The sequence below is a fragment of the Zymoseptoria tritici genome, chromosome 8, assembly GCF_000219625.1.
Source record: "Zymoseptoria tritici IPO323 chromosome 8, whole genome shotgun sequence".
In the NCBI taxonomy this organism is placed as follows: domain Eukaryota; kingdom Fungi; phylum Ascomycota; class Dothideomycetes; order Mycosphaerellales; family Mycosphaerellaceae; genus Zymoseptoria; species Zymoseptoria tritici.
Window position 1 is genome coordinate 2,230,821 of NC_018211.1, and position 14,675 is coordinate 2,245,495.

At 51.6% G+C, this 14,675-nt stretch overlaps 5 protein-coding genes across 5 annotated transcripts; 2 read left to right on the plus strand and 3 right to left on the minus strand.

Moving 5' to 3' along the window:
- Positions 1–304: 304 nt before the first annotated feature.
- Positions 305–1,537, minus strand: MYCGRDRAFT_110633 (uncharacterized protein; the record flags this gene model as incomplete). Its single annotated transcript, XM_003850163.1, has 3 exons — positions 305–479; positions 538–597; positions 650–1,537. The coding sequence occupies 3 exons, from the start codon at positions 1,486–1,488 to the stop codon at positions 305–307; spliced, it is 1,074 nt and encodes a 357-aa protein (XP_003850211.1).
- Positions 1,538–3,845: 2,308 nt separating this feature from the next.
- MYCGRDRAFT_95460 (uncharacterized protein) lies at positions 3,846–5,564 on the minus strand (the record flags this gene model as incomplete). The annotated part of the gene is made up of 1 exon (XM_003850162.1): positions 3,846–5,564. The coding sequence occupies one exon, from the start codon at positions 5,562–5,564 to the stop codon at positions 3,846–3,848; it is 1,719 nt and encodes a 572-aa protein (XP_003850210.1).
- A 1,487-nt stretch (positions 5,565–7,051) lies between these two features.
- Positions 7,052–7,862, plus strand: MYCGRDRAFT_62055 (uncharacterized protein; the record flags this gene model as incomplete). The annotated part of the gene is made up of 2 exons (XM_003850143.1): positions 7,052–7,413; positions 7,471–7,862. Coding segments are annotated over 2 exons (708 nt in total), but the record flags the coding sequence as incomplete, so codon positions are not given.
- A 681-nt stretch (positions 7,863–8,543) lies between these two features.
- Positions 8,544–9,802, minus strand: MYCGRDRAFT_110635 (uncharacterized protein; the record flags this gene model as incomplete). Its single annotated transcript, XM_003850161.1, has 2 exons — positions 8,544–8,697; positions 8,761–9,802. The coding sequence occupies 2 exons, from the start codon at positions 9,453–9,455 to the stop codon at positions 8,544–8,546; spliced, it is 849 nt and encodes a 282-aa protein (XP_003850209.1).
- A 3,500-nt stretch (positions 9,803–13,302) lies between these two features.
- On the plus strand, positions 13,303–14,397 carry MYCGRDRAFT_45968 (uncharacterized protein; the record flags this gene model as incomplete). Its single annotated transcript, XM_003850144.1, has 1 exon — positions 13,303–14,397. The coding sequence occupies one exon, from the start codon at positions 13,303–13,305 to the stop codon at positions 14,395–14,397; it is 1,095 nt and encodes a 364-aa protein (XP_003850192.1).
- Positions 14,398–14,675: the final 278 nt, after the last annotated feature.

Below are 14,675 nucleotides of genomic sequence, written 5' to 3' on the forward strand. Positions count from 1 at the left end.
CAAGTAGATGTCTGAAAGAAGCTCGACATCGAGGTAACATATGTGAAAGATAACCACTGGTATTGCTCGCCCTAGAAGGGCTCGACAACACACCATGTATTTGACATTAAACTGCCTAGAACCCGTCACTCACTCGTGAGGAAGGGCTATGCAAAGGGAAGTCGGAGGACTGATCAACTCCAACCAGAATATATATGTAAAAAACACCCTTCGCTTCGTTGTGTGTTCTTGTTGGCCATCAATTCATGCGCGTCTCACTCTCCCGTAGTCCGTCTTGTGTTCAGATGTGATGGAAGTCCATCATTTACAAGGCGGCGACGACGGCGCCGAGGACGACGGCGCCGAAGCTGGCGATCTGCTTGCCGGCGGCACCGGTGTAGGTCTGAGGAGCGGAGGGAGAGGCGGTGCCGTTGCTGGCCTTGCCGCCGTAGGCTGGGGCAGCTGGGGCAGGTCCAGCGGGGTTCTGGATCTGGCCGTCACTGTGGGAAGAGGTTAGTTGATGGTCATTAAGATGGTGACGACATGGTTGACACTCACGCAATCTGCTGGACGGGCGAAGCGTTGGCTCCACCGGCTGGGCTCTGAACCTGGCCGTCACTGTGATGGTATTAGTACATGAATGAGTGAGCGATGAGACGATGAGACTTACGGGATCTGCTGAGCAGCACCTGGAGCCGCTGGGGAGGCCGCCGGCTTCGATGGGCAGGCAGTCTTACTCGGCTGCACGGTGACGGTCACGGTGCTGACGGTCGCGTAGGTGGTTGGGGTCGGCTCAGTCTTGGTCACGGGAATGTACGTAACGTACACCTCCGTGTAGACAGTCTCCTTCGCAGGGTATGTGGGCGCAGGCTTGACCGTTGGGCAAACAGTGACGGTTGCGGTGGAGTGCTCGTACACGATAGTCGTGGCGTACTCGGTCGGCTTGACCTCGTACGTGGTGGGGTATGGGCAGCCAGAGTAAGAGGTCTCGCTTGGGTAGTATGGGGCCTCGGTCGGGTGGTACGGCTTGCCGTCAGTGGTCGTGGTCATGGTCGCCTCCTCGGTGGTGCTGGTGGCGGAGTCGGTCGTGGCGGAGTCGGTCGTGGCGGAGTCGGTGGCTGTGGTGGTGCTGCTGCTCTCGACAGGCCTGCATGATCCGAAAAGGTTCTGGACAGGCTCGGTATCGCGGCGACGGCGCTGTCCAAGGAGAGGATCAAGGAGAGGATCCAGGGGATCCAAGACAGGGTCCAGAACAGGCTCGAGAGGATCCAAAACAGGCTCCAGGATAGGCTCCAAAAGACCGTCGCAAATGCCAGAGCAGCAGTCGGACTCCTTTGAGCACGGGCCTTCACCAGCGTCGCAGGTAGCGGCGGACGTAGCGGCGGAGGTGGTGGAGTCCGCAGTGGTGGTCTCCATAGAGGTGGTGGTGGTGGAGGAGGGAAGGCCGGGAATGATCTCGGTGATGGCGAGAGCACCCACGGCGAGGGAGAGGATGGCAGCGACCTTCATGTTGACGGTTGAGAACGAAGGTGGGGTGTTTGGGGATTAAACGAGTGTGGGTGTGGAAGTTGATGAACCTACAAATCGACGGGACGGAGAGCCCTCTTAATATGTCTTCCTCCCTCAGCATTGATTGTGGCGAGCGCGAGCTCCGATCGACGAGGCTTTGCGCCAAAGGAGCAACCTCATTTCGACCAAGATTGCCATGGCATCGTGAGGCTTGCGGACTAGTGAAGTCAAAAGACAGGGCTTCTCCAGACCACGCTAGCGAGTCTTCTCACGCGGTGCCCCGGCGTGCGGCAGCTTTGTACCACGAATGGATACCCCACAAACGTTGCGAAAGCTGCATCGTTGTGATCGCTGCGATATGGACTCTTCACTGTTGTAGATGCGCATTGCGAGTGGATCGTTGCATGGAAAGCGCTCCGCCTGCTCAGCTTGTTATCCTCGCGAAGATACCTCAGCCTCTATTAAGATTCGCATCGCCTGAGGAGGGGCGCTCGTCTGATTCGTGGAGGAGTTCCTGGACTAAGGCTGGTTCCTGCGTCGCTTGCCGATTGTGGAGATTTCGAGCCATGCAAGCGAGACGAGCGACGTCAGTCATGCCACCGGATGGTTATTGGGTCCAGACACATGTCAACTGTGTGAACATGACTCGATGCGGCCTTGGTCAGGGCAGAATATCCAGGTTGCGACCAAATCTCCGGCTTGGCAAGGAGCAAGTACACCCTTGCAGGAGAGTGCCGAAAGACGATAGAACGGTCCGATCGAGACAGCTGCGTCGTGCGGCTTAGCTGGCGTCAAATGTTTTCCGCTTCTCTTTCCTCATCACTGGTCAGGCCATGTTCCTGGCGCGTGTTGTTATGGACTCATCGTAGATAGCATGCCGTGTCGTGCAGACGTGGAGATGATGTTGGCCGGGAGCTGGGGCAAGCGAGTGGCGAATGAGATTCTCAACTTTTTTCGTCCGTTGCCTGTTTTCGGTTTAACGTGGTTTGCGCGTGGTCCAGAACTTACATGATGAATGATAGACGTAACTCAGGTCCGCGGCATGGTCGGGGCTCTGCTGTCCGTGGTCTTCACGTCGTAGTAATGGGGCCAGCGCTCTCTTACGCGTGGACGCAGCCGTCGATGGAAAACACATTGTCCAGCAGTATATTGATGTCAATAATGTTGGCGAGATCGAGGCCATCGCTTCGCCTTCCCCTGACAGCTGCGTGGTTTGTCCGGACGGCAAATGAAAATCTTTCCTCTCTCCATCCACCTCAGGTGATGTGGCATTTAAGGTTTCGACGAAGCGCCAAAGCGGCCAAGTCCGGAAGTTCGGAAATCGAATTAGCGCATTTCTACAATTCTAAATTAGCGCAAAATATGTCTACATCGTCGAAGTGTCGTGTTTTGCGAGGCTCTATATAGCTATATATGTCCCTAGACTATACGACGGCTATATACGTTATAGATAGAACATATAGAAACGACGGACCGAGCGATACTTTGTATATTAGTTGTCGCGACATACCCTCTGTTTCCGCATTTTCGCTATGTCGAAATCTTGCCAAAAGTTATAGTATCGACAAAAGTCTTAGTAGTAAACTCTAAATTTCGAACTTCGAACTTCGAGATTTTAATAACGTAGGTACCTCCTTTAGGGCATATCTTTAGCAACGAAGTTAGACAGCTACCTAGATAGCGAATACGTCGACGCCTTATTCGGCATTTAGAAGAGTAGAATACGTTATAGCAGGCCGGTCTCCTACGTAGAAAGAGGCCTCCTTTCGAAGCGGGCATTTCTTAGAGGAGAAGGCATTTTGCGCTAATGCGATTTTGCGATTTTGCGCTAACAGAATTTCCGAACTTCCGGACTTGGCCACTTAGGGCCTACCTAGTTTCCCGCATTCCCTCTCGCCTTGGCATTTGCGGCGTGCGGAGTTGCCGACGGTGGCTGCATGCTCCAGGAGTTCTTCGCGCTGTCTATTTCTAGTGTGTAGCTTCGCACTGACATGACACGGTGGCCACGCGCAGCAATCTTGTCGACTCGTGTTGTTGTTGTTGTTGTTGTCGTTGTTTGACCACGCGAGATCCTTTCATTTTGTTCAGGAAGCGAGGAGCATTGCTGCGATAAGGATGTTTCAACTACCTTGCTACCCTTTCCTCCTGGTCCAGTCTACAGACCCCGTATCAAAGTCGATAACATCGAGCTGATCATCCTTCATCCCTTCCAGGACTTTAACATCAGGCTTCCAAGCCCAACGCACCTCCCGGCAAACACCGGCCCATCACAGATGCTGTATCATCGAACTCTGGTCTGTTGCCGCTCCCTTCGTCTGGTTCAAACCCAACTTGCGGTCCCGTTCAGCTCTCCGTATTCATGATGGTCCCCCAAACATCTCGCTTGCCATCAGTTCGATCTCCAAGTCCCGGTCCACGTCCGCATCCGCATCCGCATCATCGCTCAGCGCCCAATCGTCCTCTGCTGCGCCAGGAGGACTATCAGGGCTATAGTCACTCTTGAGGAGGGCGTAGCGGTCTTGCATATTTTCATCTGCCAGTCGCTCTCTCTCCATATTTGCCAAGACATTGCTAATATGTTGCACCCCTCGCAACTTTCCCAAAGCCTGCTCCGTGGCCGCCTCGATGCAAAGGTTTACGTACTCTTTTGGTATAAATGGCGGCAGTGCCGTCGCTTTCCATCTGTGCTGGTAGTCGTGATACAAGACTTTCGTTCGGATCTTACAGGTGAAGAATCCTTTGCGGAACATGCAACGTACGAGATTGGCACATGAAGGGCAGCAGCGTTGAGCTTCGTCGATGATGTGTCGGGGCTTGTCGGTCAGGCGGAGGATGGTGGGTGTGAGTCCGAAGATGCCGTGGCTTTTGAGCCAGTCGTTTGTGGTCGTTGCTGTTAATTTCTGCGGTGACTTTGCAAGTAGCATCATTGACAGGATGAGAGCCGGAGAATGCACTGTGCCGTTGAAGTCTGTCTTGTCGAGCCAAGCATCCTGGACTTTGTGGATGGAGTCAGCGAGAGTCTTTGTGTTCGCTTCGGTCGCACCTTGCAATGCGCTCGCCGGGTCTTCCATCTCATTGGCAGAGCCAGGACCATTCGAGGCAGAGTCCTTTCTATGTTTCTCTCGGATGGAGGCTTGCAGATCTTTGGTGAGGTGATCCACGAGCACCTCTCGCTCGAGGCCTATACCACAGGCCCCGTGTGTTTGGATGACTGCATCCAGACAAGCTCGAGCGTCGAGGCGTTGCAATGACATGTTGCCCAAGTCAACGTTCATCACTTTCAGATCGGCGTTGCGAATCTGCTCCGACCTCCCCTTGGAGCGAGGAGTCCTGTTCGCGGGACAAGCGGCCTCGATTGATTCCTCGTGGAGGCACAAGAGCTCGAGATACTTGTACCCAGCCACTGCCCATCTTCGCCAATTCTGCATCCATACCAGATCCCCTTCCAGCGATGCAGTGAGATGTTGTAGCTCCTCCATGGCGTCAGCTTCGCGATCGGTGTAGACTTTCGTGCCGCATTCAGGTCCTCTTTTGGCATGGTCAGCAGTGTCGCATCCAGTGGCTCCCTTCTTGAAAGGAGCATCGGTAGGACTTTCGACTCCGGCTTGCCTAGACAACCACAGCAAATGTCTTGACAAGACACCTATTCGGTGCGAATCAGATGGTCCACCCCCGAAAACCGAGAGAAATCTGTGAAGACTCCTCACGGCCGATCGTACTTCCAAAATCTTGGCGTGCACTTCCCTGATGTACTCACTCGTGAGCGGAGTCTGCCACGCATGGTCGTTTCGCAGTGTGGCTGAGAGTGTGTCCAGAGCGACAGAAATCCGTTTGAGAATGACAGACAACATGCCGTGGAAGAACTTGCGGCCTTCGAGGTCATAAAGAGGCGCTCGGCAGCGAGCTGCAAAACTTGTCCCTGGTGTCACCCAAACTCCGCCATCATGCGCAGCGACGTCCGCGTAGATCGTCTTGATGAATTTTGCTTGACCGAGATTTGGTGGTGTGTCCGAGAAGCATTCGCCGGCGGGCGTCTCGAATGAGCCCGGGTCGAAGTGGTGGATACCAGCGGTCATGATGTCGATGAAGTTGCCTTTACCGACGCCCGTGCCCATGTTGAATCGCGCCAGCATCTTCGGATGACTGACGAGGTAGACATACCGCCCCAAAGTCCAAGTTGTCTTAAGATACTGCGTGTCGGTAAGGCCTTCGGCATGGCAGTCAGAGAACAGCCCCGACAACCAGCCGACATGCGTGGAGAACGGAATCTCGCCACCGAACTCACGGTACGCGCGGAGGACTGCGCTAAGAACGCCTTGGCTTGTTTCCAAGTTCGAGAGACGACTCGACGCTGCGATGTGCGTTCTCTCTTGCGTATGCGGGCTTTGAGCGTTGTCATTCCGCGATTCTGCAGTGATCAAGATCTTAGGGTGGATGGTGACCACATCCGGTTGACCAGGCGCGGAGGACCTGGGAGCCATCCCTACGAGGACGGATGTGACAACTTCATGCCTGCGTGGCAGGAGGTTGCAGATCAAGTCGCGTTGCCATTGATTTCTCCATCGATCGCCCCGGCGGTTTCCCTCGTCGCTGGCTGGTTTGCGAACCTGCAGCCAGTCGCAGCGGTCTAGTTGCTCGTTCAGGTAAGAGAGGCCATTCCACTGTAACGGTCTGTCAGCACTGCCTCCTACAATCGACGTGATATGGACACTGAGTATCGTGCTTTTCAGGCAATGTGATGTCCTTCCGTGCTAGCGGAGCCTAGGCTGCGCGAACAAACAGCTCGCTCCGTGCAGAAAGAAGACGGCCACAGCGCACCGATCATTTTCTCACAAGCAATCGCTCTCCTAACTCGCTCGAGGATGTCTCGCTGCAGCTGCAGTCGCATTCTCTTGGATGGCCTTTTGCTGCGCTGAGAAATCAAGCAAAGCTGTATATCAGTGACACTTACAAGCAGGTGATCGGCAGGAGAGCCAAAAAGAGGCTCATGTGCAACTTTTGCATCAGAGCAAGTCGTCGCCGCAGCATCGACGTCTGTAGAGGATGGCATCGTTGTGTCTGAACTAACGAACAGCGTAGCGCAAGGTGAGGGTGTTGTGGATATTCATGAGGATGTGAAAAGGCCGTGACTGTCTTTCTTACCTCGCCATAAATTCCCGACTCCTCACCTCTGGTATGCTAAGATGACAGCACTCTCGTGAGTCAGCCATATCGTCGTTGTACCATGGATGGAGTTGAAGCTCGAGAGCGAACTTGGTACGGTCCATTCTACGAGACAATGCGTCCCATCGGAAGAGGCAGCCATCTTCTTGGCTGTCCAATGGGCAGACGAGATTCTGGCAGCGAAGGTGTTGAGAGCGCACGGTAGTGGAGACAAGGACGAAAATAACGAAGGCGATGGGGTTAGAGGAAGACGAAGTTGTCGGCGTCGATGATGGGATTGAGGACCGCAAATTTCGAGACATGTACAGTTTTAGTCCGCCGTAGTTCGTCTACCTTAGCAACGCTCGCGACTCAGCTTCTCGTCTGCGACAACAATGCTTTGAACTGCGAGAGTTCATGCGATAGACTGATCTACTAACCACCACAGCGCAGCACAACAGCCAACATGTCCTCGACGTCGCTGACCCGGACGAGCTCCTCACCGCTCGCCAACAACTCCAACAACAACACGATCACAAGAACGAGCTCCTCGAATCTCCCAACGCTGAACATTACGCCCTCGAAGTCCCAGTCCGCAACTCCACAGAACTCCACTCCAGTACATACACCGAATGGCACTGGTCGATGGCTTCATCCGCGCATGGACGAGGTTGTTAGAAGGCGCAATGCGACCAACTTTGACCGCAGCAACATGACTGCCATCACAATCAGCGCTGTCGTTGTCGTCCTCTCATTCTTCGTTCTGCCCACACTGAGCTACTGGTGAGTAAATGTTCCGCTTATGAAAGAGCCCAAAGCGCATGCTAACACCAGCTCCAGTATCCCACATCAATGGCTCCGTGCGCTCCACCCATATCCATCCTACATCCTCTGGGCCATCCGCCTCGTCTTCTTCGCCAACGCCTTCTTCGCCATCCTCCCAGCTGTCCGCACAGCCGACGCATGCGAAGACATACCTCTCTCTCCGAAACAGCGTAGTCTTCTCGGTCTCCCGCCTATGTCTCGTCCAGCCACGCCGCAAGAAAAGGAGCAGTATGTCACGCCGCCGCGATTCGCACGATCGAGTACGCCGAGAAGCGCAGGGAACACAGATATGCGGGCTGAGGGCTCGGACTCACCGCTGAGTGGGCGCGGCACGCCTCTGAACAACAGTGGGATTGGAGGATCGGTACGAGCGCCGGGCTCAGGATCGCCGTACAACTCGGGTCTATACCGGAGCGTTAGTGGTAGCGGTGGAATGGGTGGAAGCGGAAGTGGGGCTCAAAATGCAGCAGAGAGTACGAGACGGAGATTGAGCTACACAAATACCCGCAGCTCGCCTCTCACTGTGAGCGAGTTCGAAGCGATGGGACAGGGCACACCGAGCAAAAGAGCTAGCGTTGGGCTGAACAACAAGTGGCTGTATGAGAAGGGACGGACAGCTGGACCCAAGTCGACGCCAGGAGGTGGCAGGATGGGAAGCTTGTTCATTTAGAAGATGAACGGCAAGACCTACGATTGACGGCACACTTGACATTGTTTTTATTTCTACTGGCGTACTTTGAGCGCGGCGCTGGTGACTGCCAAGGATACTCTGCAGACAATGGGGCTGCATCGAGTATTTCAGACTTGGAATGGGATGCGGCTGGAGCGACGGCATTGCATTGCAGTAAGCTGTAAACTCGAGTCTCGCATGCCATTAAACATTTACAACCACAGCATTTTCTTGATCATGGCTTCATACGAGTGCTCAAGGTATTCCCGCTGCTTCTCGGACACATTTGCTGATGGTCTCTTTCCGCAGTCGATCCGTTCCGTCTTCGTACCGTCCGATCGCCTCAGTTCGCTCCGGCTTGCTTCAACTGCGCTCTCTATGTCCTTGGTCTCGGCCTTTCGCTATGCTCCAATCGACGCTAATCCTCGAAGACTCTCCACTCCTCCTTGTTGCTTTTACGAGTAGCGATGGACATGATCGCCGCCCACGCAAAAAAGCCGGTGCAGAATAAGAAAAAAGCAGTATGCGTCGCCATCTCGAACCAGGTCTTCGCTGCGTTGACTGGCTGCACTCTGCACGTCAATTGAAATTAGCCGACGCTCTCGTTTGGATGAAGCAAGATCAATGGGACTCACCGATTTGGCCACAGCCTCGAAGGCGGAAGCAGGATTCTCCATCTACCACACAGCGCACCCAGGCAAATCGCTGGGAACACGCAGTTGGTGGGCCCGCTCGCTTTGAGTCGCGAAGTCGTCAACATCAGCAGAGAGGAGATGATGAAGAGCGCGATCCCGATCAGGAAGTTCTTGTAGGCGCGAGCACCCTGCGCTGAGCCGTGGTGAATGACGGAGGTGGCGTAGAAGGAGGAGCAGGTGAATGCCATGACGAAGCAGTAGAGGAGGAGGCTCGCGTACACTGTATTCGCATCGATGTCGATGAGGGCGCAGACGTTGGCGACGCTGGTGAAGGAGGTGAAGTTCGTGAACAGCGCGCTGACCCCGCGGAATCCGTCCCGCCACCCTCTCGCACGATACGCAGACGCCACCGCATCAGCCGTCTTGTTCGCGATGGCATCCAGTCTGACAGTAGCTGACAACGCTTCCGTCACTTCCTCCGCGATGGTTTCGACTCCATTCATGGGTGGCCCCACAGGTTTCAGCGGGGATGTGAGGAGATCGAAGGCTTGTTTTCCGAGTTCGCGTTCGAGATCGTGAGCATAGTCCGTTGCGCTGGTGTCGAGTTCGAGGGTGGGGAGATTGGCTAGGATGCGGCGCAGGGTCGTGGGGTGACGGGCGTGGAGGGCCGCCATGGTTTGTTCGAAGGTGGACATGCTGGGCGGGTTGGGTCATGGGAGCGGAGATGGAGGTATTAGGGGAGAGGAATGGTAGAAAGTGTTCAGTGAAGGGTGGAAAGGTTCGTGACGAGCTGCTCATCCGTCTTAGTGGATTAAGTCGTGAAGTGAATGTATCGTCTTGGCGATCATGTTCTTTTGTTTGTTGATTTTCGAATTGATACTTCACTTGGTCTTCTGAGTTTCTGCATACCGTACTCGCCACATTCTGTTCGACATCTTCGCGTTCTTGACATTGTTTCCTTTGGTTACCTCGAGTGGGTTCTTGTGTCGGCCGCTTTCGTGAGGACGATATAGAGTTTGATACCTTGCGTCGATCTGACCACGCCTGGAATCGTGCCTTAGAACGCTTGCAATAATAGGTGGCTTACCCCGCGGTCGGTTTTTAAAGCCTCCGAGAGACGCGCTTACTAAAAATCGCGTATAGAGTCCTCTATTGTGCTTTAAACCTTTAATATTGTTTATATTTATAGTATAGCTCTTTTTAAGGTGTTGTTGTCGCACGGAGGTGTTGTTATACTATTTTTACTACCCCCTTCGAGTAGTCTACCGCCCTCGAGTCTACCGGTGCCGCCGACACCGCGTCGCTCTGCTCGTACCCTAGCTCTTACTGTCTATAGTAAGGAGGCTATTAAAGCTCTAAAGCCTTATCCGAGAGGCAGTCGCGCGGAGGGTGTTATAAGAGCTAAGGCACTATCGGTAGTACTAGAAGAGCCCTCTTCGTATCCGACAATCGTAGAGACGGATTCTTAGGCCGAAGCGTTCGTAAACGTATAGCTCGCGCTACTCCGGAAGGATAAGGATAAGGATAAGGATAAGGAGCCGCCGACTCCGGAGATATATAAGATACCGGTTATAGAAGGATAGGACACCTCTAACGACAGAGCGGTAGAAGAAGCTATAACTAAGCGGTTAGTAAGAGAAGCTGTTAACCGCACGGCGCGTAATGCGATAATAAATAAGGTAGAGCGGTAGGCTTAGAAGGAAGAAGCGAAGAGGCTTAATACTAAGTACGCTATACGGCGTATTATTAAAGCGGCGACGAAGAAACGGAGTCGTAAGGCGCCCTCGTCTAGCGTGCCGCTATCTAGCGCTTGTCGTCGTCGTATTAGTAGTGCTCGCGGTAGTGTTGTTACGTCCTTACTAGCGCCGCCGCCGCCGCGGTCTAATAGTATTATTGCTTACGAGCTATACGAATATCGTATCGCACTATCGGTACGCTAAGGTAAGACGGTACTCTTTTAAGACACTTAATACAGCTCTTCTAGTAATAAGGACGAGCTTCTTACTAGCCCTATAGTAAAGGACTAGATAGCTACGTAGGTTATAGAGCTTCGAGTAGCTCTTAGTCGTATAAAGATCGCGGTGTCGTATTAAGGCCTACCGGTATACTCGTTCGTATATATAGTATAGCGTTTAGAAGAGAGTTAGAGTAGTATTATTAAGTAGCTCGACAAGTAGAATCGAGACAATAAGAAGGACATAAAAGTAGACGTTATTGTCGAAGTAGAGGTACTAAATGCTAGTACTATTACTACGCCTAGCCGTAGAACTACTACTACTATATAACTTAGTAAGATCGCTAAGGCTCGCGAGGGCCTTATAGCCTCTAGTAATCGTTATAAGGATATTACAAGACGATAGCTATGCTCTAATAATAGCTATAAGAACTATAGCTATACATACTTCGTCGACGGTATAGATAAGCCGGCTAACTACTTCCCTATCTATTAGACGTACCTTATAGTATAGGCTACTAGCATTACTAATAGCTCTCTTACTAATAAACATCCTAGTACTACTATCTTCTAAGAGCTTCTTAAGAAGAAGAATAGAGGCCTTACTACTTAAGAAGACGGCAACATAAACGTAATAAGGCAGAGGCTACGGAGCGGCGCCGCTAGTAGTAGTAGTAGTAGCCTTACGTAGGATCTTTACTTCTACCTATATCTAGGGGCTACCTCTTACGGACTCGGAGGTATTATACTATTACTATCGGCATAGCCTGCCCCTACTAATTCTAGTAAACAACGCCGTCGTTTACCTTATAACGATATACCGAGCTCTTAGCCGGAGGTAGAAGACGAGATACCGGCGTTCTTCGAGTATTACCGACAACGTAAGGAGTAGAGCAGCGAGCTACGCCGTAGGGCACTTAGTCGCATCTAAGACCTTATAGAGGCGGAAGATTAGTCCGTCGTTAACGTAAAGGGCATATTAATAGAGTTATAGATTAATAAAGGCCTGTTAGCCGGCTATAAGGTACGGTTAGAGCGTTTAGTAGATAAATTTAAGGAGGCTTATCGTCGAGTAAGGAATATAGCGAGGTAAGCTAACTATAAACCTCTCCTTTAGCGTAGTGTACGATAACTATAACGTATCGTTACGCTTTTTAGACGAGCTTGTTCGTAAGGCTTAGGAGTATAAGCATATGTAATATAAATTAATTTAATAGTATTATTGTTGTAATATCGCACTAATCTAAAATCCTTAAATTCGCTAATTTACTTTAAAATCTCGGTTATATATATGCGGGACTAGCCGTACGCGACGTACACAACGTTAGCGATATCCGCTCTTTTTAAAATGCTTTACCGCCGTTACCTTAAACCTCTATTTACGTACCGTATATATTAAGAACGCCTCGAAGTTATCGAATGCCGCGACCTCTACCCTATACCTTTTAATCTACGCCTTTAATACGTTAAACGACTGCTCGATAGGATTATAATTAGGCGAATATAGCGGTAGGTATTCGAGGAAATAGCTAGCGTTCGATACTATAACCTTTATCTTATCCTTATAGTAAATGCTAGTATTATCTATTATAATAATCGATCCCCTAGCTACCTAAGGAAGTATAATATACTCGAGCTATTAAAGGATATTATCCGCTTTAATCGCTCCTTACTTAAGTAGCGGCAGGTTAAGATAACTATTGATCGTTAGAGTAGGAACTAACGACTACCGCTCCGATCGCTTCGACGGTAACCGTATATCCGCCGGACGGCTAATAGGGCCCTATAAATACTTCTGTAGTCTATTCCTTTTATTTACTGCTAACTCGTCGATAAACACTAGTTTATCTACCTACTAATGTACTACTTTTGCTCTCTAATAGCTCCTTAACTCCTTATTACGTTTACTAGCAATCCTCCGAGCGATCTTCCGGCTAAAACTATACTTTACGAGCACCCCCTATATCGTTCGATCGTAGATAATATAGCCTATTATATCGAAGATAAACTATACTAATTTATCGAGGTAGGCATCCGGCTATTAATAGATATACTCTAACACCGTTAGTTCCTTAGCTCTTATTAATGTAGGTAGACGACCGCGCCGTACTAAAGGAGGTAGATAAGCGGTACCGAACAACTCGAAGGATAACCGTATACGAGCTACTGTTCGCTAGCCGAGCTTATATCGTTTAGCAATAGTGTGGCCGCTTATGTCGGTGTATATAAAGGCCTTATAGAGCTAATTCTAAATATAGAGTAGTAGGCGTACGCCGCTACGTAGTTTTAGTAGTAGTAGATCCTACACGTGTTAAATAGTAGCAATAAACAACATAGATAAGCAACACCTTACTATGAACACGTTCAGAATGGATATAAGGACGATGTGCTGACAATGGACGTAATAGAGGACTCTACACGCGAATTAAGGTGAGGGCGTCTCTCGGAAATCCCCGACGCCAGTAAGCCACCTATTATTGCAAGCGTTCTACCTCCTGCACGCCCATCATCCACAAAACATCTCCACGGTTCCAATTGCTCACGAAACTGTTCCCTATATCATCGCCGACATCAAGACAGCCAAGAAGATGACAGGAGTCCCGGACAAACCGCTGAACAGGGAGCCCTCGCCACCAGAACTCATCTCGCAATTTTTCACGCCGTCTTCATCAGCATACGACCGCAATCATTCGGCAGTCCCGGAGCTTGACGCAAGCACACATGTTGTCAAAGTAGACGGCAACGTCAGTAAGACGCTATCACTCAGTGTGAAGGACTTGAAGGAGAATTTCACCCAGCATGAAGTCGTCTGTGCTCTTCAATGTGCTGGCAACCGCAGACACACCATGCGGACCAAGATCAAAGAAGTCAACGGACTGGATTGGTTCGATGGAGCTGTGATGAACTGTAAATGGCGAGGACCTCGTTTGCGAGATGTGCTCGAGCGGGCTGGAGTCGATGCAGACTCGAGCAATTCCCACGTCGCCTTTGCTTCGTACCAAGTCGAATGTCAAGATGACACTTGGTATGGAGGAAGTATTTCCTTGAAACGAGCTCTGGACCCAGCATCCGAAGTCCTCGTCGCTCTCGAGATGAATGGGGAACCGCTTTCGCACGAGCATGGACATCCTGTGCGAATGATTGTTCCGGGCGTTGCTGGAGCGAGGTCGGTCAAGTGGCTGGACAGGATCACCGTGCAGTCGACTGAGAGTCAGAACCACTATCAGCTTTACGACTACAAGGTCCTGCCACCAGAAGCCACGGACGCTGAAGAAGCGAAGAAGTTCTGGGATAGGACACCTGCTGTGCAGGACATGCCGGTCAATTCTATTGTTGGGTCGCCACCAAGCGAGTGTACTGTGACTCGAGATGCGGATGGTACCGTTGTCGTGACTGGGTACGCACTTCCCAGCGGCGATGACGGGCCGGTGGTGAAAGTCGAAGTGTCGGCAGATGGCGGCCACCACTGGACGAAAGCAGTGGTTATTGATCATCCGGAGAGCTCCAAGTGGTCGTGGGCATTATGGAAAGCACGGGTGTCCGTCGAGGCTGGAAGCGACAAGACTATTCTCAGCCGAGCTACAGATGCTGGCGGCAACATGCAGCCCGAGCAGTCGCAGTGGAATCTTCGCGGCGTTTGCTACAATGGCTATGGAGCTGCTGAGAGACTGAAGGTGTTGTGATTTAGACCGAGGGTGCTATTGACGCTGGCTCGGCGTTCAATGTGCATGCACAATTCCTGCGCGACCTGTTCCGGAACAACCACGAAATCTAGGACGGGAAAACCGGTGCTAGCTTGTTCGGCAACCATTGTGGACTGCAGGGACATTGCCATGTCGTCTTTGTTCTGAGAGGTTAGCCCAATCAGACCTCCAAGAACTCCTACCTGGATCACGAGAGCCCATGTGGATTCGGCATGCACACGCGACAGAGGTCCAGCACATCGGAGATGCCGACACTG